At 38.1% G+C, this 23,431-nt stretch overlaps 3 protein-coding genes across 3 annotated transcripts; 1 reads left to right on the forward strand and 2 right to left on the reverse strand.

Annotated features, from left to right (window-relative positions):
* Window positions 1-22,910, reverse strand: LOC105759344 (uncharacterized). The gene is made up of 6 exons (XM_072930656.1): window positions 22,800-22,910; window positions 22,124-22,362; window positions 14,074-14,144; window positions 10,682-10,728; window positions 1,213-1,355; window positions 1-558 (listed from the first exon to the last, which is right to left on the reverse strand). Exons 1-6 carry the CDS (start codon window positions 22,908-22,910, stop codon window positions 522-524), a joined length of 648 nt encoding a protein of 215 aa, XP_072786757.1. The 3' UTR covers window positions 1-521.
* Window positions 1,595-9,887, reverse strand: MOK (MOK protein kinase; the record flags this gene model as incomplete). The annotated part of the gene is given in 4 exon segments (XM_072929372.1): window positions 1,595-1,735; window positions 6,610-6,809; window positions 7,225-7,328; window positions 9,640-9,887. Coding segments are annotated over 3 exon segments (543 nt in total), but the record flags the coding sequence as incomplete, so codon positions are not given.
* Window positions 20,735-22,804, forward strand: LOC140684343 (uncharacterized). The gene is made up of 2 exons (XM_072930439.1): window positions 20,735-22,323; window positions 22,411-22,804. The coding sequence occupies exons 1-2, from the start codon at window positions 21,860-21,862 to the stop codon at window positions 22,589-22,591; spliced, it is 645 nt and encodes a 214-aa protein (XP_072786540.1). The 5' UTR covers window positions 20,735-21,859; the 3' UTR covers window positions 22,592-22,804.
* Window positions 22,911-23,431: the final 521 nt, after the last annotated feature.

Raw genomic sequence — 23,431 nt, forward strand, 5'->3', positions numbered from 1 at the left:
TTACTTAGAACATTGCTTCGTATTTAATAGAAATGAATTTCAATTAGAAAGTGAAATACAACTGTTTTGTTCTTGTTCTAAATGGTATATCTCCAAACACATCCTGCAGTTCAAATACATCATACAGCAGCAATTTCACAGACAGGCACCTTCATGGGGTAAGGATTTTGTTATCGTGTAGTCCCGTGCATTTGGAGTTGGGAAGATCCCACAACAGTAGCTGTACACACTTCCTGACTTGTCAGTCAGAAACTGGGTTAACACATTGGAGCAGCATTTCTGAGACTCCTCTGTCTTACATCAGGCATCTCATTTATAATTAAATGATCTTAAACTGATAAGTGTGATGGGGATATCCATGGATTTGCAGAGGTTAATGTTGCTTGTCTAAACACTTGTCATTTTTAATCAGTCAACACACCACTTAAATTGTTTTCAGTAGTTCTTGCAAAGACTAATCCTCTATGTCCAGCCCCATAATGACAGAAGCTAGAAGTGTCCATCATATGCTTCCCTTTTTCTTATGCAGCAACATTCCTAACTGGGATTTGTAGAATCCTGCAGGCAGAGTAGAACACAGGCTGCTTGCCCAGAACCATGAACTTGCCTCAAGAAACACACTGTATCTGTGGGCACAAGTTAATGCCCTTCCCGCTCTCCAACAATAAAGCTGGGTAGAATTTTTTTAATTACAAGTAAACTTAAGACATTTTTTGGCATGAGAAGTGATTTGTTTTCAGGAAATGAATGAACATTTGGGGAGAAGCAACTGCAGTAGCTTATAACTAAGTCTTATCCTTGCAATGCAGCCAGTGTGTAGAGTGCCAGATCAGTTTATAAGCTGGGAATTAGTTCCCTACTTTATTCAAGATGTAGCTGTGCTTTACAATTCTTATCTGTCTTCTTCTAAAATAGGAGGAATAGGGAAAATACTGAAACTGAGCAGGATTATTTTTCAGAAGTTTTGTTTTATTAACATAGTGGGTTTAACTGTTAAAATACAGATAAACCTCATCACTGAAAACTCGTGTAGTTATCTCCCCGTAGACGACTTCTATATAAGTGCTTCATATGGTCTGAGTCAAAATAACATAGCTGAAAAAATATGCAGTAACTTTTTAAAAGACTTTTTTTGCTTCAGCTGGAAAAATACAAACCAGTAGGGGAAGAATTGCAATATCCAGCATCAGGGGAACAACAGCAGCTACTCACATCCATGTTGGCAGGGTATGTCCCCGCCACAAATTGTAGTCCAGCAGCACACAAGGAATGTGTGTGGGTTTTCCTTTTTCAGCCCCTTCTTTACTATTAGGGCAATCACCTAGAAGCTTAAATTGTCCATACCACACTCTGTTCTATATGGAAAAAAAATTATTTTAGTAAGAAACAGGGTACTAATAACTTACCTGGAAGGAACTTACGAACTCTACTGTAGATGCAACTTTTAATAAAATATTTTTCCTACTACATTAAAAAAATAAAATTAAAAGTGAGCGGAACACATAATCTCAGTATGGAATTTTAGCTGGAAGAATGAGGGTGGGAACCATCCTTGCCAGTTTGTAGTTTAAAGTTTGGGTGTATTTTAACTATAAAGCAGATGGGAAACACAAGTTTGCCTATTCATCCAACAGCCAGAGAAGTGTAAGTTGTCTCCAGAGGTTTAACAGCAAAGAACTTGTTAGGAAATCAATATCCTTGAAGTATTGTATGTGCCAAACTGAGTAAGATCCACCTGAAAGGGTAAAAAAAATGAAGAAAAATTCCAATGTGGCTCTTCGCTTCAGGTTTTCAATTTTATAGCAAAAATGAAACATGAAATTGCTATTCTCATTATAACAGTCTGACAGCCCCAGATACACAGAACGTGATAATACACAAGATGTTACCCTGGTAGCCCTTTCTTTCCAGGTTAAAACTTACAAAAATTCTGACTTCATCTTTTTCCTGGTGTATGAATAATCACCTACCTGATATATTAATTAGGAAGCAAACAGTGGCAATAACACTTTTGGAATCAGAAAAGTACCATGTGCAAGCACAGTTTGATGGAATTTTATGTTTTTTAGTTAAAATACTTAAACTTCAGCATCTGTGATTTGAGGCTGCCAAAAACTGATTATAAGAAGCAACAAACAGAATAAATATATCTCCATCAGGAATATAGTTTTGATAATCTGAGCTTTGACCTCTGTATAGTGCTAGGTAAGGGAGATCTGAGTCAGAACAATCCATCAAATGTGGGTAGTAGGATTTGTCCCCTTTTTTATATAAGAAATTAACAACAGTGGAGCATAAGATCCCTTGGATCCAGTTAGTTACCTATTTTTAAACCATCAATTTGAGTGCCACTCATTATGCTGAATTCCAAATATATCAGACTAAGCAACTCACCATCTTCCTCTCTAGAAAAAACACTGGATAAGCTCATGGCACCTGTTGCTCAGTGTTCCAAAGGTAAGAACTTCGAAGTTACTGTTGCATTGTGTTGCCTGCCTATAGACCTGCGGTCCTTAATTTCATTTTCTAAGTGCAGCATCATACCTTTCACATATATGTCTGTCTGTAAAGAATCCCTATGGTAAGTCTTCAGACAAATACTGTATTGCCTTAATTGTTGACTTTCTCTGTTCTATCAGTATGAGCTGCTAACATGAAAGCATACAGACGTGGGGAGATGATTCAGTGAAACAGAGCAGGAAACCTCAGCCAGTCACTGTGGTTACATATCTTCACTGCACTTTGAGATACTGTGTTCAGGAGAACACTTTTTGCTTGGAGCTGGCGGAAAGCAGCATCCATGCAGTAGGAGTTTCAGTAAAATGAAAAGGAGCAGTTAGCTGTACTGTTGTGTTCTGCTGTTTCCCTTTGTTACAGTGTTCTTACTCTACTGGTGTAAAGCACTTCTCCACTAAAACACTGCTCACATAATTTTCAGTCCTAGTAAGAGAAATCTGCTCTTCCTTTGGCACGCCTAGTGCAAGTAGAAGCAGTAGAGGTTTCCCTGCAGAGCCTTGTTCAAGTGCTTTAGTCTTATTCTATACAAATTCTTGCCAAGGCTGGGATATGTTTCCATTCTTGCTACTGAGATTCTGAAAGTTTGCTATGAAGAAATGACATAAATTGAGCAATGGTACATGATGCAGGTGCATGATATTTAACTTGGATAGTCAAATTTGAATCAATATCAAATACTCCCACAGTCTGCACCACATTTACCCTGTGACTATTTTCACATTTTCAAGAATCTCCTTACAAATGTCACATTGATCCTCAGTATAGTATGTGATAATACCATCTTCTAAACATGAAGACAAACGTAAGTTAGACAAGTGCTTTTAAGCAGTAGATGTCAAAAAGACTCATAGAGAACTTGTGTCTCATGAGCTTCTCCACACAGAAAAGCTACAGTGTGGAATTTGGGCATGCTCAAAGTTGTCCATAGTTAACCTGAACAAGGATTAGGCTCTAATCCAGTCACAACAGAACCCTACAAGTGTTGAGATGCCTCTTCTTACAAAAACAATCAACCAATTAACAAACCACAGCAAAAAGCCTGCTTACTGGAAGAGCTCAAATGAGTGAGAAGAATAATTGTTTTCACAAATACACAGCCCTGTGGAGTCTCAGAAGGAGAACTGTGAACATAACAGGCTTCATTTTTCTCTTATAGGATCTTTATGTTAACCTGTATTTTACTGCATTGTGTATCTTAATTGGTTAGAATAACTGTTTAGTCTGGATCTAGAGCAAAAATCTCAAATTGATGCCTAAGGGTTGACTAAGTGACTTGGATGTGATGTACTTCTCCCCAGTGCCCCATTTTCCATGGTGTCTCCCTGCAGCAGTACCTCTCACACTAAATGCCCTTTGCCTCCTGCTCATGGCTGGGCTTTTGAACAGCAGCACCAGAGCTCAATGTTTGGTTGTGGAAAAAAATGATCACTTCCCATGAAGTGTATAATTTAAACTAATTAAAACCTCCAAAAAAGTTATTTGCCAAACCTGTCTTGCATACACACTTGGTAGGCAGAAGATTTTTAACCCCCAGCCAAGTATGACTTGCACAGACTTTCGTTTTCTAAATATCCAAATGTTCTCTAACACATCACCAAATGTAAGCATTGCAAATTATTTAATGCAAGCTTTTAGATCTCAGGAATTTTAAAATCAATTATAGCAGTTTGGAATAAAGATTCTTTCCTAGTAAGATAAGGATGTTGCCTTTTAACTCTTTATTTAATAATAGGAAATATTCTGTTAAATTGTTGCCGGTGATCTGTGTGCCAAATTTCTGAAGTGTGACCAGTTATGTGCTTTTACTGCTCTTTTAAGCAACTGGCTGCAATATCAGGCCCTGTTAAGACTTTTGATTAATGTTAAGATCCATGGCTTGAAGCAAACTATGACTAAGTCTTCTTACTTTTCAATCAGCTAAAAAGTTGGTTTAGCTTTGAATTAGATTATAGTTACATAAAAATAGTCAGCAGTTAGGGAAACTGCATTAAAATCAAGTATCTCTTATGATTGAACAATTTGCACATTCTCAGTAAAACCTGAGGTGGAAGTTACTGAATACAGGGGGTGAATAATTTCCAGAGCTAACTGAAAAAAACCCAAACCCTTGAATCTAAAAAAAAAATACAGCAGTTAGCTGTCATTTGTTATACAGTTTGAAAACTTAAATTCTGTAGATAACATTCCATTCCTAATACTTGAGCTCAAAGAATCCTTTCATGTTATTTTTAACCAACCTCCTCCTCCACCAGGTTCTAAAAGGAACAAGTACTTAGGAAGTTCAATGCAGAACACTCTCTGCGCTCTGCCAGAACAATGCTTTTATTAAATATTGACCCCCTTCAGGAACATAATATCAAAATGGTAGGAAACCAGCCCTCAAACCTTGTGGGGTTTTCCTGGAAATTGTCAGAGCAAGACAAAATCAGGCACTACTGTTCTTGTTAGATCTCCAACAACAGAAGCATGACTGGGTCTCTCTCACTGCATAGCCAGGCTTTTCCTCACTCCTATTCCTTGTATAGCAGGCAAATGGAAATGTTTCAGAGAAGACTGAAGTGCCTTCTGTTTCTCAGACTGTTGAAGAAACAACAGAAGTTTCAAATGTGCTTCAGTGGGCAAGTGAGAGTCTACACCTCAATATTTGATGCAGTAATTCTGACAGACTGGAACACAGGGGTTCCACCACCTTCCTCAGGTTTCCAGAAAACTGAATGCAATGTAGGAGTAGGAAAGCAAATCAATTTGGCTACTCCAGAAAAATGTAATTTTGGTAATTCTCGCAGCAGAGGCCCATGTTGTTGATTTGGTTTTTTTCCTAGACTTTCCTGAGAGAATGCTTTTTAAATAAACAAATAAGATCCGATTTCTTTCTGACAACATTTTAAGGAATACAGTTAGAAGAGAAACCCCAAATAATCAGAAATTAAAAAACCCTCATCCAATTACAACTTCACCTCATTCCTTTTTAAAAATTACTTGCCTTACTTGATGTTTCTTGAAATCTTTTCTAAAGCAACTTAGAAAACCTACACTGACGAATCCCAGAACTAAATTCATTGAAAGAGTGGCTTCTCCTGTAGAAGGAGAGTTCATGCTGTCAAAGCTGAACGTACAGCATAAAATAATTTATAGTTGTTCTTTGCTAGTTTGTGGAGGTTTTTGAGGGTTTTTTTGAGAAAAACCTGTGTTTGAAAGTTTTCCATGTGGTACTAACTTCCACCTCACCTTGTTGATACAGCGAATACAGAGTATTTTTTCACATAGCTGATATATAAACAAAGTTTTAGTTTGCCAGATTTTTAATCATATTTTAATTATTTATTATTTTATGTCAAATATGCATTTAGAATTCTCCATATTTCGTCTATATACATGATAATTAAGTTTTTTTAAAAAATATTTTTATTTGCTCAAAATGCACACTGAAGCCCTGAAAAGGCAAAAGCATAATTCCTGTCTCTGCCACACTTCTTCTGGAAAACTTTTTAACTCAAAGCAGACATCAAAAACAGGATGATGATATTTAAAAATAAAGGTGGAGCTGACCCTGTAAGTAACAGCAACTCTAACAAGAGTCTACTGAGGGGATTATAAGGTATCAGAGCTTCTAAATTCTAACTCGTCTATGTCAGGGATTTGGGGGGAGGGGGAACTGCATCAGACCAAATAAAGATCTGTGTTTAGGCAGACAGAATAAACCCAAGTAATCAGCTTAAGTAAAACATTTGTTTCTAGCTAACAAGCTCAGTGCTACAAATTACTTTCTCTAAATGGGCTGACAGCTCTTCCACTTAAATACAACCTGTCATGGACTTCCCTTTGAAATTTGCTGCAAATACTGAGGTACTTGCCCCAGCATATTTCCTACTACTCTTAATTTTTTGTGCATGGTTAAAGCTCATGTATTGGCTGTATTAAAGAGGTGGGGGCAAAAAGAATAGAGACAAGCATCAGTAGTGTTTTAGGTAAGGTTTGGACTCAATGCAAAGAATTCCATTGACTGAATTATGTTCATGGTTGACAAGACAAGGACTAGCACTGGAAACTAATTTCACACCACTTGAAACATGGACACAATGCGCCCCTCACCTTTTGACTTTAGTCTTCAAAACTGAAGTGATTTGAAGTCACTTGCCAGAGTTCTTGAAAATAAAGGTGCTGTAAGGTTTGATGGGCAGCAGTTCTCTCATTGGGGTCATATTTTATCATTGCACACAGGAAATAGAAACCTTTAATTTGTGCACAAGAGAAGACTTTCCTTTTCCTTTCTTTAAAGGGAGGATTCAAAACTCAAAATTCTTGACCTGTGTTAAGCAAGCTGAGAAAAACATTTAATCATGCATATTCAGAGAAGATTACAATTTACTGAAAGAATCTACCTGATTTAGGTAATCATTTATTAGGGAAGAGTAAGTAGTACTTGAAAAAAAAAACTTCTTCTTTCATAAAAGTTTATGTCACTGGCCTTAAAGATACTATGGAAATAAAAGGCCAACTAAGATCAAGATAGGCTCAGATTTCCTCTGCTCTGCCTGTAAGGTTCATGAATGGGTGAATGTCTCTGGATAGGGAGAGAAGACACTGCTCTTGTGTCAGCACAGATTTAGGTTTTTGTGGTAGTTCCCTGAGCAGAAATTGCACACAGCTGTACAGCTCTATTGTGGATATTGAAATAGTGAGATTAGTAACTATGGGAGTGCATACTTACTGCTTGAAATTTTGGAGGTTTGTTACCAGGAGTGCCTATCACTTCATGGATTTTTGAGATGTGGTCCAGCTCATTATATCCAAGAAAAAGAGGCTGGAAACTGCAAGGTAAGAGATGGTATTAGCACTAGAGAAGATACAGTTGAGCTGTCACTTTTGATTAAAAAACCCCTTTTTTGTGAGGAAGATAACATGTTAGAATTATTCATTTGTGGACAGTTTAATACCTATCAGCAACTGGAGGATAACATGAGCAGCAGAGGAACACAGCTGCTGGTTTGCATTGAAGGAGTAATTTGGGTTATTAAACAGAAATCTGTAGCTGCCCTCTCCTGCTGGTTTGGGGAAAAATATGTAAAGAGATCATTCCTTGTGGTGAAGGGCAATGGATCTGGAATTGTGTTTGCTTTTAGTAAAGTGGCAGATCCTAGAAGACAGCGTAGTCTCCTCATTTTAAGACAGCAGAATCAAGCAGCCCCTCTTGCTGTGTACGCTCATAGAAATGTGTTTATAACACTCCATTCCTAACACTCAGGTTCTTTGCAAGCAGGAACAGTGGAAAGATGGTAATTTGAACTGCATTCCTGACCTTGATCTTCAGTTAATATAAAACTTGCACAGAGTCCTTGAAAACATTGTTATCATATTAGAGCAATCTGACTTTAGTTGGGTCCAGTAACATTTACTTCCTGCACTTGTTGCTTTTTTCCTTGGGCTTATAATTTAAGTAACACTTCAGTAGCACCACATGACTCTTGAAAGCAAAACATGCAGTCCCTTTGTAGACATGAGAAACTTCTTTTTAACTGTTTGCAAATTCAATCAAACAGCTGGCTGCACACTGCTCTGGGTGTCTTCATAAAGCTTAAAGGAAGGAGAAAAAAGATCTGATTCACATTGTGCAGCTGCATCAAGACACGCAGCTGGGACTAGCTTCTGTGTGAAATAAAAAATGTGCTGTTGTCAAATGTAAAACTGTAACAAATTCAAGAGCAACTGTGCAAGCCACTGAAAAGTGTGATCCAGGAATTATGATTTATAGGGAACAGAAAGGGAAACAAGATTTGAAAGATCAGCATGGCTGAATAAAAGACTAAAAGTTCTTACACAATGTGCTATAAAGCATAAAGGCTTATGCAACCATTCAACAGCAACAACTGCAGGAGGCACTGAAAAAGAAACAAACCTGTCCGTAATTGCCTTTAGTTTGGCAAGATTGCATCTCTTTTCATTAATTAATTTCCAATAAACATCCCTCCTTTCTCGCTGAACACACCTGTAAATCTCTGAAAACGTTCTATGGTTGCAAAAAGTGAAATTTTTTACATTAAACTGAAATGTCTTTAAGGTTTTTAGGGTTTTTCCCCTAAGAAAACTTAAGTTTGCAGCATGTAATTTCCTTACAAAGCTACAAAGCCCTACTGATTCAAGCCGAAATGAAAAAATGAGACATTCTTAAAGCTTTCGGTCCCAATTTACTTTGCAAGAGTACTACCACATTTGGGATTTTTCTTTTAACAGTTTTCTGGCTGGAGAAGTAGAAATGTTTCTACAAGTTAGCAGGCAAAGCATAATGGTTGTCATTTAATGTGATGGTGATGGCAGCAGCTGCACTTGCCATGTGGAGGAGGAAAGAAGCAAAGCAAATGTTATCAGTCCTGGTTGCATATCAGAGACAGCAGTGTGGGAGGAGAATAAAGAACTGCTGCTGTTGCTAGGGCACAAAGATATTGGAGAAATACTCATGGTGGGTATTTTTCCTTTTTTCTTCAAGACCAGTGACAAATTTTTTGAGTTATAGTTTTATCATCACCAAAAATCTTAAAAGACTTTAATTTGTTTTTTCCTGAACTCTTCCTTCATCAGAACCTGATTTCAAAATATATCAGCACACAAGATCTTAAGAGCACAGGGGTCTTACACTACACTGTAAATCAAATTCATAAATCAGAGGGAGTGGATTCTTTAATCTCTTCTGTTTTTGCAGAAAGAACTAGTAAGTCCAAAAAAAGTGGGAAACACTTTACCATTAAGTGTATTAACAAGACTGAGGATAGTTTGTGATGCTCATGGGAGGAAATGAGCCATACTTTACACAGAGATCAAACAGAGAAAATACTTTTTTACTAAATACAAAGCCATTGGGGAAAAATGTTCCAAAATGTTTCTTTGTAAATCACTTTTGTTTGTACTGTGTTCTGAACTGCTTTATTACTAACCTGCCACAGGGTGAAGAGAATGCCAGACCAGATGGGATTACTGCCTCATGAACCCTGCAGCCTAAGCACAGAAGCTTCTACAAATCCATGGAAACGAAGATCATAGTATTCAAACCACATGCTCCTAATCTGAGTTATTTACCTTTGATTATCTTGATTAATGATAAGCAAAACCCTCTACTGAACACAGTACCTTGTGATTTCATAGAAAACACAGCCAGGACTCCACATGCCAATTTTGTAACTATAGAGCCCATTTGTTAGCAAACATTCAGGTGCTCAGTAGCAGCGTGGGGAGGTACTGTGTGCCTGCTGAGAATAGATACTCCTACAAGGTCCAAAATCTCTTAACTTCAGGGTGTTCTGCTGCAAAAATAAAGCATTTCCACGAATTGCAAACAGTAAAATATTCAAGCAATGACTGTAAAATAGTAATTGTAGAAGAAATCACGGATTACTTTAAGAAGAAATTTTCCAAAATCCAGGGGTAGAATCACAGCAGTAAAGCTGCATTAAAATACTAAGTAGGTCCAGGCTTGAAGATATCTGTGTCCACAGTATGTAATGCAAATACTGTTCTGTACATCAAAAAGAAAGGTCTAAGAGCATAGGGACTATAACAGAAGGAAAGGCTGATAAATAGGACTTCTAATTAAGTTATTAGCGTTCTTCTCTTTAGCAGTGATAAAACAGGTGGCTTTGGCTTCTCCTGTACACTTCAATGACTCAAAAATTTATCTTCAGAAAATAAAATTTCATAAATTGAATTTAGAAATACTTGCTTTTCAGACATTAGCAAAATAACTTTATGAAACTGTCAAGAGAGATGATTACAATTAAATCTTCTGAAAGCCACCATCTTCTGCTCTCTTTTGTTCGTGCAACTTCCACTAAATGTAGGCATTGAATATAGAAAGAAAGAGCTGCAAAATGGAACCCTATTTCCTGTGCCTAGATTAACACAGAAACGAAAAGTACGTATTAATAGAGGATAAAGAACAGGTTTTTAGCTTGGAGGGAACACATACAGGGTGTAATGCATCTCAGTCATTTCAGTTTTTAGCCAGTAACAAAATTGTTTGTTCATTCCACTAGACTAGGAATAGAGTAACTGTCTACATATTTCTTAAAAAACTGTCCTTTTATTCATGAATAAATATCACCACCTCAGGGTAAAGAGAAAAATACTTATACACTTCACTTTTAGTTAAATATCCTCACATAAAATTAATTACCTTTATTATTATGTTTTCTTGTTGCTCTGAAATATCCCATTTCTGTACTAATACAAACACAGGAGAGAGAAGAATACAGTAAAAAGATAAACATTATCAGTGCTTCCAGTTATTTGTTTAAATAAAAACCAACTTAAAGAAACCAGCACTTTTTTCAAACTTATCAAAATAACAGTAAAAAATTAAATTTTGCCATCATGGTGAGACAACAGCTGCAGATATGGGAATGGGGAATGGGCAAGTCCAGGAAGGAGAGGCCAGGCCTTCTGCTTCTGCTCTCACCAGGGCTACCAGAGGATTGCAAGGGCCATCCCCTCCCAGGAGGGCTTCCTGCAGCAGGGATAGAGCTCTTTTGGGGTGCTGGCAGCAGCTCTGGCTGCCTGCTGCCTCCCAGGGCTCTGCTGCAGGCAAAGATTTATCTGGGCCATGGCCTTTTCTCTCCCTGCAGCAGTCAGCAGCTGCCCCAGACAATTCTGTTTCTGCCTAGAGAAGACCCTGAAATAAATGTATACTACATTTGCTGTAAGGCTGTTTTTGAACCAGGTCTTTTACCTATGTACACAATCTACAGATTTGCATATCTGGTACATGTTGTTCCTGATTTTTTTTTTTTTCAGGCAATGGCTTTCTCCTTCCTAGAATAGAACTTCAAGTTGTGCGAGTCCTTTTTAGTGAAGAACAAATAGAATACAAATATCGTAGTCTTCAGCTTCCAGAGGTGCATTGATATCACCTTTTTCAATTATACTACTTCCGTCATTTATAGCTAGCTTTGTAATTCATTTTCCACTCAACTTCTGACATAATTTGTATTTCAGTATGCACCAGAATAGCTCAAGTAATAATTGTCAATTAAATACTCTGTAAGATGCCTTAGTTTTTACTGCATGTATTACTTGCAGTATTTCTATTTCAGTATTTCTATTTCCCCAAGTTCTAGCAGAACTGCAGTATTTCACTTCTAAATATCTCATTTCCTCTCTACTCAAAGCAATTGTCCTTCAGGTTGAAGATTTGTATCAATCACCTCAAGTTACCACAATGGTTAAAAGACTGTGATTCACATCTGAATTGCAAATTCAAGGCTAACCTGTGTTGTTTAGCTTGCTGTTGCTGTTAGGCAATAATTACAGTTATAAAATGTATCTATTTTTCAGAGCCATTCAGTAACTGCTCAGCTTTTTTCTTTTATAGGCTCCAAAGGCCTTTTAATCTTGCTGTAATGCCTTTATGTAATGCTGCAAGGCCATCAACGGAGGCAGAAATGATCACATTTTTGAAAAACAAAGCAGGTACTGATCTGTGCGATGACAGCAGTATGAGTAATTGGCTGGGAGGAGGAGGGAGACTGTCAGGACAGTAACTCATTGAGGCCAGAGCCCCAGAGCCAGCAGGACTTGTGTTCCCAACTGATTACAGTGCTCCTCCAGGCAGCCACATAATCCCCTGAGCAGGATTAGATCACAAAGCACTTGGAAAAGAGCACCATTTACATTGGGAATTGTAGTAGTAGTGCCCCCATAGAGATAAACGGTGCTTTCAACATCAGGACTTTTGTCATTTATAGTGGAAAATATATTATAAAATGCAGCTATTCAAATCAATTTAGATTATGATTTGTATTTAAGGAATTGGGCCTTCGTAGAAAGAAGTCATGCTCAATTGCTTTTTCATTACATGTCACTAGAAAAATCTGGAGCAGATGCTCTTCTACTTCCAGATTTATCACTGGAGAAACCTTATTTGGCGGTAATGGTGCAGTGAATCCTAAGGCAGTGGCACTTGAGGCTTCTATCATTCCTCTTGAGAGATCCTCCACAACTCTCTCTGCCACTTTTTTCATTGCTTTAAATTACCAAACTGCTGTTGATTAAATAAAGGGCAAGACTCTTTTTCAGTTATTAAATGCTTCTGCTATAAATTAACAGTAAGACAATTATGACTTTGTGTAAAGACAAGCTTGATTGGAGTAACATGGATGTCTTGTTCTTTTAAGGAAAAAACACAAAACTATCAGCTTTCCACACTAGTAGCATTACAGTGAACTGTCCTCCTAATTACAGAAGTGTCTCCATACTTCTTGTCAAATTAAAAATTCATTTTCAGTCCACTTCAGTTCACTTTTCTATTATATTCTATGATTTGACAAGCTCCACTCCATGTGTCACCACCTTATACAACATTAAAAATAAGGCACTGTATCATTGTAAACACAGTCCACACTCAAAATTCAGACCATAAAGAAGAATCAGCAATTTATAGAAGTTAGGTAAACCCAGATGAATGTTCAGATAATCCCTAACTGCAGCATTTCAGATTACTATTGAAAACAGATTTTGTTTTGAACTGCTTCACCATGTTATAGAAAAGGAGGTTACTACAACTAAGTGGTGTGAAAACAATCATCATCTTCTGGAAAACTTTGAAAGAACTTGTATTTTTAAATAGTAAAAAAAATCAGAACATACTGAAATGATGATTCTCATTTCCATCTGAATGCCATGCTAAATATAGGCAACTCAAAATGTCTTATTAAAACTAGTACACACAAATATCTTCTTCAGCAATCAGCAAATAACTCAATTTTAATCTCACATTCTTATCTAGGTCAGAAACAGAGTTACTCGTTTTGTGAGAGATCTGAATAGTCAGTGTCACCAATGTCACGTTCAGGAGTCTTTATTGTATTACACTGAATGACACTTGCATGTTCAGTTATTTAAACTGAACTCCCAATTGTTAAGACATTACAAATTCTTAATTATTCATTTTAAAAAATCATTTTTTACTAATGAATTGTAAGCCCCTTCATTTGCTGTATCCAATTCCTTTACTGTTTATGTAAGAACTGGTTTTAAATCAGCTTTTGTTCTAATTTTTTTGGAGGAACTCTTCCTTAAGCTTTATGGTCTCTGACCTGCTTTGACAAACAGCTCCAGAATTTTTAAATATAGAAGGTATGAGGGAACAATGTTATTTTATAAAGAAAACTTATTGAAAGGCTTTTTTACAAGGTATAAAAACTGTAAATCTTTATTTGTTGATTCAATAGTTTTGAAATAAATGGGAATAATTTTCTTAATACCTCAGAGTAGCCTTGACCTAACAAATATTCTGTTTAAATTTTATTGTTTTGTAACAGAAATTAATTATTTTGTGTTTTGCAGTCAAGGTTGTTTGACTATAGAATAGATGGCTATTGACTGCATGTAGCCATGCCTTAAACAATTGGGTATATTCCCTTGGCAAAAAATCAAGGGTAAAGGAGTACAGCACAAGATTCTCTATGAGTTCTATAATCTGTCACAGTGAACAACCAAATGAAAAATAATTAACTTCACTTTGTGATCTACACAAGGAGAGTTTATGTTTCTTAAGCATATGCTACATACCTTTTATCAGCTCATAAATAGTCATGGCCATAAATTCAGATACCAGTGAAAGGGAGCCAGCGTTTTCATCACTGCATAAACAAATAAGAGAGTTTAAGCTAGAAATAGAACTTGCATATTGATTTGTACACAGTGTAGAAAAAAAGTATGTAGTTGAATCAGTATTAAAATGGACATGTTCATTTTTAATTGATACTGTCTCATGGAAGTTTTTTAACTTACATCTGAGGCATCATAGTTTTAGTTTATGCTATCCAAAGCACCCACTGCAGAGGTCAGCTCATTTATTCCAGGAAGCTTTTTGAAGGCATGCTTTCTGGGCACATCACCCTGTTCAGTATCAAGAAATTTCCAGTAAATTAACTGATACAACTTTAGAATAAAAGAGAGGGAAGCCATTACACTATATGTGAAAATTCTTTCTGCTTAGAACTCCAGCAGTGTTCTGCTGCATGGCAATGAGTATCTGGCTGGAATCACTATTTTGCTGACAACAGCAATTTAAAGTACAATCATGATGTAATACATCTGACACTTTATTTTCCATTTCACTGCCCTGCAGAGGCAGACATGTTTAGGTCTTCAGTTTTTCTTGTAAGATAATTGCATTACAGTCCATCTCCCCTGCAATGTTGTATTAAGCCAGCCAGGAAAAGGTTGAGGGTACAATCTGCAGTTCAGCTTGCAGGAGCTCAGCAAGCTGGCTGGCCAGATGGATTACACTTAGTTAACAGCACAGCAGCTGAGGCTGAGAGTTCCAGAAAGCCAAGCTGCTGACACAATTAGTGCCTTCCCATGTATTTGTAGAAAGCGGGTCTGGCAATAACAGTGTAGTACTTGTACAGCCTTGAACAGAGAAATAAGACAGCCTGAAGGGCAAGAAAAAATATTTCAGAGCCGTCAACAAGTTTTGTGTCAAGTATTTAAATAATGAAGGATATGTCTGCTGTTGCACAGTGATGAAATGTACCATGCAGTAATGGAGTAAATGCTGTCATAAAACGTGATCACTCTGGGAGACAGAACATGTCCCCAGAAGACACTGAAGTGCTTAATGAGGCAAGGAACCCAACTTTATCACTGACACCTCTTTCCAAAAGCATCGCTCAGCTGCTGCCTAATTCTGAGAGCTAAGCTTCAACTACTTGCACAGGGGTGTCTGTAAAGTTGCCTGTGAAATGATACTGCCAAATAGTTCACTTTGATCCCTAGTTCAAACTGATAAGTCAAGCCAAGATCCTCAAGTACCAGAGGCTATTTCAGCAGATCAGCTCTGAGTGTGCCTAACCAGAGTACTGAGCCATGGTGTACAGTTAAAGCGCCACCTGGATATGGGACATGAGTTGAAATCACCAGCAAATCTTACATGTGATGAAATTAAATTTAACTATGCCTAACATATATTTATTTTTTCATTTTAATACTGATGTTGAAATATTTTGGTCTGTTGGAAAAGAGCCACAGATAACAAGAGCTACATCAGACTTTCTCAACAGATATGTAGACTTCAGATTTTGAGAAATGTGTTTCAAACTCAAAAAGATGCTTAAGAATTTACAGGTTGTCTCCAGACCCAAAAGTTACTGGACATTGTTCAAATGCAGGAATAAAGAAGAAAGAAATCAATGCATCATGCATACAAAACAACTTTATTTAAACATAAAGATAGCAGGATGTGGAGTCAGCCTCCTTAGTGCTTGCATTTATCTCAGATTATTCAATTGTTCTATACTAAAGTTGAATTAAACAGAAAAGAAGATGACTGACTTGCAGCCAGGGACTAGATTACAGTTGACTTCTTCCCCTGCCATGAGGGTGTCAGAACTTTAGTCTGTCACTGAACTTTCAAATGCAGTTTGTTTGCTTCCTGTTTCTTTATTGAGCAGATCAGTAATTAGTAAATGGCTTTATTCCTTCTTGCAGCTTGGAGTAGCTGGGCTTACCCCAAGAAGAAAAGTAGTAATGTGTTGTGCCCCAGACACCAGTTACCATGCCAAGGAGCTCCCAGCAGGAATTTTGTGTTGCATAAGAGTATGGGTGATACTGTTTACTCTGTGCTGCTGTAGCATGCATTCCAAACATTGCTCAGTGGGATGCATTGCCAAATTTTACGTTTAAAATTAAGTTTTGATGGAAACCTCTTACATGAAAAACAGACACTATTCAATTATTGTGTATATTATTTCATTGCCCTCCTAGGCTTTAATAAACAAAAAACCCATGCTACAGAAACTCTGGGGAGGAAGCAGGAAACAAAGAGCTTTGCACACTATTGAATGGATCAGGGCAGGACATACGTCTTTTCCCCGTCAGATGTACAGCTAAACACCAAAACAATATTTTCCACTTTGAAATGAAGAGGAATACCTTGTATGGGCAGGTTCTGTTTAAAATAATGTTATTATCTGTTGTTAAAAGAGTTCACTCCATCAAAGAATTTGTCAGTCAATTTATCAAAGGGTTAAAGGTCTAAAAAATGTTTTAGATGAAAAGATGACAAGAGTCTGCCATGCTTTACCACTGAGTTGTATACATCTGCTCTTGGATACAGTTAAGCAGATAGTTTAAAAACTGTTTTAATCATAAAGTGGACAATTCTGTCAATTGTAGGTAGTGCATAAATGGACCAAGAGATTTCTAACAATACAACAGAGAATCAAAAGCCACATTACTTGAAGGTATTTTTCTTTTTTTTAACTGATATTCTTGAAGTTCTGAGTTACATTTTGAAACTTCACCTAAGAGCAAAATGTCCCATTTCACTTTGTATATACAAATGAGTCATTCCCAGTGATTTCATTAGGAACTTGATATATTTAACTGAGAATATAAAATCAGTAACACAAGAGGCACTGGTTGGAACTTATATACTTGGAGAACAATGTCAAGTCTATGTCTACTCACACACAGCCCTCTCCTCTATTTTCCTAATTGATAAAAATCACCTGTTTTGTGACCATATAACATCTGGATGTAAATACAAATGCAAATATGAAGGAGAACTAATACTATATATTGACTAAGGATAAACGCACTGGTTTTAACCTGCATTACAACAGTACTTAAAGAGGCTGAAAAAAGTATTGCCCAAGAAGAGAACTGACACATTTCCTCCAATTATTATTTACAGATAAAAGAAAAGCAGCACAAGTATATTCAGTGCATTTGACAAGGCAGAAATCAACGATTTATTCCTCATTCATAGTTTCACCCTCTACCCAGTGGCCAGGCCCCATTTAATACAGTGGGTGACATCAATTAAAATACTCAGGGAAATAACCCCCGCAGTTCCAGACAGGAAGGCAGAGTTCCCTTTCTGTACCACATGCAAACCTTTTTAATTCATGTGTACTTAAAAAGCTTCACTTAGTCTTAATTTTGTGTTCCCTCACTGAATTTAAACATAGTTTTCTGTAGAATTTCCATGATTAATTATGCATACCTTTCAAAATGTTGCTTCATGTTTTTACTTGCATAGTACTTTCCTTCCCTAAGCCTCACTTTCTCCAGAACATCAGAAAATATTCCCTCTCCTTATCTTAGCAGCTGGTATTTTAAAAATAGAAATACACAGTTTCAGTATGTTTGAAATTATTATGAAGACTGTGTATCAATCCTTACTTTACTTGTTAAATGCTGACTAATGGAAAACTTTCAAATAAAAGAGATATTTTGTTAACATGTAAGCTGAGAGAAAATAAAAAGAAAAACAGCAAATGAAGTTTTGCTGCCCAGATTACCGAAATATATATTCCAGAAAGTAGAAGACAGTAATTCTTAGACAATAAACTACCACTTCCTTGCTCAGAGACATGATGCCTCTCCACACAGCTCTTCCTACCTTTTTTATGCTGCAGCATATTAGCAACTCATATTTGAATTTATTCTTTGCTTCTTTCACAAAAAAAACCCAAAAAACCAAAAAACAAAAACAAAACCTCCCTTTATTTACAACGTACTGAAAACAAAATTATCTTGAAAAGCATGTGTATTATGAAATCATTGTTCCAACATGGGGTTATTTGCTGGGGTTTTTTGTGGAGGTACTGTTTGGTTTGTTGTTTTTTGTTTGGGTTTTTTTTTAACATATTTTATTTTAAGCAAAGCAGTTTCTGATTTTAAAGCTTTATTCCCATATTAAATTCAGATATGAGATTTGCACTGGGCCAAAAGTAATGTTTGGCTTTGATAATTAAATGCTTCAAATACAAGGATGTGAAAAATCAGTCAATTCTAATTCTGCAGAATTTTAAGGGATGAAGCAGATATGGGCTATCAAAAAAAGTTCTATTTATATTAATTTTCAGGTCTTCTAATTTCCATCAGAATTGACTTTTTTCTTTTCTCCTTTATTCTCCTTCAGCTTTGTGATTAACTGTTCCTTACCAATCCCAGTGCCTCGTTCCCTTCACCCACCTCATCCTCCTATTTCCTTTTATTTTTAGTCCCTACAGATTCTATCCTTGATAATTTTTTCAGTAATTTCACCTGAGCACAATCCAATTCTAGTGAGCTTTATGCTGCTGTTGCTTTTGACATGGGTCTTATTATTCAAGAAAGATGCAAACCCAGTCATTTTGATGGAGGCAGGGCAGAAAACCTCTTTTATCATATTCAGCCCTTTATGGGTGCCAGAATAACTGTGAGTCTCAAGCTTTGTGATAGTAGCAAATTCAGTGTGGCTGCCTGTTATTAGTTACTGTGACAACAGCACCTGGCAGGGACTTGGCTGTGACAATCAGCACTTTGTGAGGCACCTTCCCTGCCTGGTGTGAGGACTCCTTCTAAGGTCAGTTCTCAAGCAGTTTCTGTCCTACTGCCTTGTTTTGGAAGATAAGAGAATTTACTAGCAGAGATGAGGGCTATTTCATGCCAGCTGCTCTTTGTGTCCAAGCAGATTTCCAGATATGTTTAATTTACAAGTATAAACACAGCCTTCAGAGTGGAGAAAGCCTGCCAAGAAATTTTGCAGAGGGAAAAGTTACTTAGGCAGGGACATTCTAATGCTGTCTTCCAACTAACAATCAATTTGTGTCGTCTTATTCTCTTTTCATCTCCCCAGCTCTCATACTTGCTTCTGTAAAAAAAAAACAAAACAAAACAAAAACCCAAACAACAAAAAAGTGTTTTCTTTCCTTATGAGTAAAATCCTCATATTTTAATTAGTAGAAATCTTCACCTTGCAAACCCTCTTTCTTCAATATAGTAGCAGCACTTACATGAGAATTGTCAGGTGCTCTTCTCATTTTATCATCTGCTGCTTCTGTTTTCTGATCATTATCAATCATGCTGCATCATAAAGTAACTAATTAGGCCATCTAAATTTGAAAAATTGGAAATAGAGTAATTTAAAATAAACCACACCATCTCATACACTCAATATAGACAATTTACATAGAGAGCTATTTTAAAAGCACAAGCAGAATTTGAAAATAGTTGTGGGTAAAAGAGGCAATCTCTAACAGACTCCAGCACGGGGAGGAGACCACAGGACAGTTCCATTGTTTTGGCTGTAATTTGGTAAGTGGGCAGTTTGTGCTACAGGTGACCCTCAGCCTCCATTTATTGAGACTGAGGAAATAACATCTTGTCAGGAAAAGTCACCATGTTCTCTATCCCCACCTTAAGTTTCAACTTCCTATCTAAATTGCTGAATAGAAGATAGAGATTGTAAATTCAGACTACTTAAATACTACTCTCCCAGAATTCAGTGTAAATGGATTTTTTTGGTAGCAACTGATACTCTCCAACCAGTCACAAACACACTGGCTATATTATGTTCTTATAATGTCAGAGCCAGCCCTGGGGCCAAAATATACACAAGACAGACACAAAAAAAAAATTAGCTGATTGCTGATTTATTCTTGTATTCTAATAAATGGCCATCCTGTAATTTTTTGTTTCTTAAATGCAAGTAATTGATTCTCTGGCATTAAAAAAATGTTTCAAAGTCATATGATCTGTAAATGAGATCTTAATATCTATGGCATACCAGCCACAGTGTTAATGAACCAAAGTACTTGGGCAGAGAAATGCAGGGAAAGCATTATTGTACAAATTTACTGAAAATATCTTCAGGTATTTAAAGAAATCAGATAGTATATGTTTATACTATTTGGTTATGTTTATATATTTTCTTCTAGAAATATATTTTACACATACAAGAGAAGTCCAGATGACAGTAGAGAGCTCAAAACAACGTGAGTTGTTTAGATTTTAAATTGCAGAATTCTAATACTGTACAAAGACCTAATCCTTTACACATTTTAGAACATTCTTAGAGCACTGAAAATCTTTTCCAGGTAAGCCTGTAAAACTTGTTATTGTAAATCTTTCCCAACAGAGAGCTCTGTAGACAAAATAAATACCCCACACATAACCAACCACTGAGGCTTTAAGAGTGAAAAGAACGAAGCAAAGGTCTGAATAATTTCAACTGACTGAATAAAAGGTGGAATCAGGAATGAAAACTGCATTATTTGAAATGTCTCTTTGATGAATAAAGTCAATGCATAAACTCTGAACAAAACAGGTCATTAAAATAAGAGGGGTTTTCAACTAGGGACAAAATGATAATGAACACATGACAAGTTATTTAATCAGCAGCTGAAAGAAAATCAGATATTGTAAGAACAGCAGCATAGAAATTTATATAGAATAAGAAGAAATAGAATTTAGACTTCAGGTGTACTAACAAACTTTAATTTTGCATTCACAAGGCAAGATTTCTGGAGATTCTTAAAAATCCACTTCAGCACCATTCTGATCATGATGTGATCACATCCTGAGAGTGACAAGGCAACAAAAAGAACCCTCCAAAACAAAAGACTTCAACCACACACTGAACAAAAAAAGCCAAGTCAGAGCAACTTCAAGCTATGAAAATTTGTACAGCTACAAAACAAACCTTACTACCAGTTAGATTACCTGAACTTGTTGTAGTCAAAGAGGCAGACTGAAAGAAAAGGTTAAAAATTTTATGAGCATTGTAAGACTGAAAACTTCAAGGAGAAATAAAGGAAGTGTTCCAAATACATTTGCATAGAACACTGAATAAAAGAGACCTGATCACTGGGTAGAGTTCTTTCATGCATCTGCAACAACAGATGTGAACTAACTTCTCCCCTCCCTCCCCTCTGTTTCGACACACACAGACATTCAAGCTTAGACTCGTCAGTGGGAAGGGAAATAAAGGTTGGGAAGAACAAGTTGTAGCAATATGAACTCATCCAACACCCCAAAAAGTGGCCATGAATTATTCAATAGAATAAGAGCTTAATGTGCAAGAGGCTTGAGAACCCAGAAAATAAGGAACAATTTAAACAAAAATTATGGGCAAGTGACGGAACTCAGAGACAATACCCAACCATTGTAACTAGAGAGCGTGGAAAATTAATAATCATTTAGAATTAAAAAATCCAATGCAAAGTGACACAAAAGACAGCACTACAGTAATCAAAAGAGGGTATTATAAAAATCTAAAGCACTTTGTTACAAGGATGCCAAGATACTGAGGAAGAAAAAACTATGACGTTTAAGTGATGAAAAGCCATAATGCTTATTGATACACGTGGGAAGCGAAAAATAACCAAAGAAATTAAGGAAGCAGCAAGAAGCTGAGCTTCAAGGCCATGGTACGTAATTATTGCACTCAGAGGCGCGCCAGATGTGCAGGGTGTGAGACGACATGATGTGAAGGATACTAAGCAATGGAAGGCAAGGCGTGCCGAAGCAGGAAAACTTAGCAGCTCCTGAGAAAGCACTCGCAAAGACCTGCAGGCGGGTGATGCCCCGCAGGAGCCGAGAGAAAGACCCATTCGCTCCCTGTGGCGGAGGAGTGGGACGCAGAGACCAGCGCTGGCATGCGAGACGCAGGAGCGGCCCGCGGGCTGCAGGAACGGCATTCCCCGGGCTGCAGAAGCACCTGCAGCCCCCTCAGCGCGGGTACTCCCTAACACCCCGGCCCCCAGTGACCGTCAGCTTCCCTGGAGGCTCCGGGCCCGCACCACCCCTCAGAAAGGGCTGGAAGCCTTCCCTCGCACGCTCTTACTGTGCCTCCCGCGCCGTCCCGCCGGTGCCGGGGCTGGCGGGCGAGGGCCGGGCCCGGGCCGGCACCGCTGCCCTCAGGCCGCCATGTTGCGTTCCAGTCGCCCCGGCAACCGCGCACGCGCCGGCCCCGCTGCGCGCGGCACGGCCGGGGGCGCATGCGCAGTGCGCACGGCGTGCCCCCGCCCCGGCCCTGCCCGCCAGGTGCGCGCCCGGGTGAGGGAGAGTTGTGGGTGTCGGACTCTCGGATAATATTTTTTTTTTTTTTTTTTTTTTTTTTTTTTTTTTAAGGAAAGACAATGCCAAGGTGAATGGGCTGTCTGGACCAGAGCCACCAGGACTGAAGTCAGGAGGAAGGAGCAGTAACTGGGGAAAGCGTAATTTTGGCAGTGCCAGGTCGCAACCCATTGGGCACCTACCCAGAAGGGACCGCAGACTCAATCTGAAAAAAAGAACTGCGCCTGCGGACTAATTAGCATGAAAAGCGAGATGCTACTACCAAATAGTTGTTTGAATACTAATTAATAGAAAACTTACATAATTGGTAGCCGAGGAATGCTGATGCCTTTGTTTGTTAAAAGTTATAGCAAGTGTAAAGTTTTGATGATCACTGTGCTAGACTTTTGTGGGATACCACCCAGCTCCCTGCTTTGTGCAAAATAGAATAAAACCCGAAATACCTCGCCTCGAGGTGTCAGGTGGCGGCCCAACTCCCCGGGGGTGGCGGGGGTGAGCCGCCCGCGGGTCAGGGGGTAAGGAGGGGAGCCCTTGGGACAGGAGATGTGCTCCATAAATCCAGCGGCGGGCCCTGGCTGCTGTCAAGCCTCCGGTGGCCGGAGCAGCGCCCCGGCGGGCTCAGATTCATCCCCGGTGATGGGCTGATCCCTGGCGGATCCTGCGCGCCACTGCGGGACGGGGAGAGCAGCCGTACCGCCAGTCCGGCAGAGAGAAGGGCCCGGGAAGAGGCTGTGTTCTCACCGAGCTGTCTCCAAAAACCTGCATTTTGGAGAGCTGTGTCATCCCCTCCCTGTCCCCACTGTTTGCCTCTTGCTAAACAGACATCTGTACTTTAACGTAGTCTCCAAAAGTGAGCAGAAAAGTTATTTTCTATGCGGCGTATGTAGTAAAAATCAAAACACCAGGAAAAGGTGATTTTTTTGGCCGTGCAAACTAAGATCCTAGTAATGCGTTAAACAGAATAGTAGATGATTTTTAAGAATGTTCAAATATTTTAATTAAAAGTAGCTTGAATCATATCTTAGTAAACTTGAAGAAGTATTAGCCTATTGACTTAGAGGCGAAGTTATCCCCG

The sequence above is a fragment of the Taeniopygia guttata genome, chromosome 5 (assembly GCF_048771995.1).
Source record: "Taeniopygia guttata chromosome 5, bTaeGut7.mat, whole genome shotgun sequence".
Taxonomy (NCBI): domain Eukaryota; kingdom Metazoa; phylum Chordata; class Aves; order Passeriformes; family Estrildidae; genus Taeniopygia; species Taeniopygia guttata.

Coding starts and splice junctions, on each gene's coding strand:
- LOC140684343 (XM_072930439.1), top strand. CDS start 21,860: ATGCCCCGCAGGAGCCGAGAGAAAGACCCATTCGCTCCCTGTGGCGGA. Junction 22,324..22,410: donor GCCCCGGCCCTGCCCGCCAG/GTGCGCGCCCGG, acceptor TTTTTTTTTAAG/GAAAGACAATGCCAAGGTGA.
- LOC105759344 (XM_072930656.1), bottom strand. CDS start 22,910: ATGGAGCACATCTCCTGTCCCAAGGGCTCCCCTCCTTACCCCCTGACC. Junction 22,363..22,799: donor ACCTGACACCTCGAGGCGAG/GTATTTCGGGTT, acceptor ATATTATCCGAG/AGTCCGACACCCACAACTCT. Junction 1,356..10,681: donor AAGAAAACATAATAATAAAG/GTAATTAATTTT, acceptor TTTTCCATATAG/AACAGAGTGTGGTATGGACA.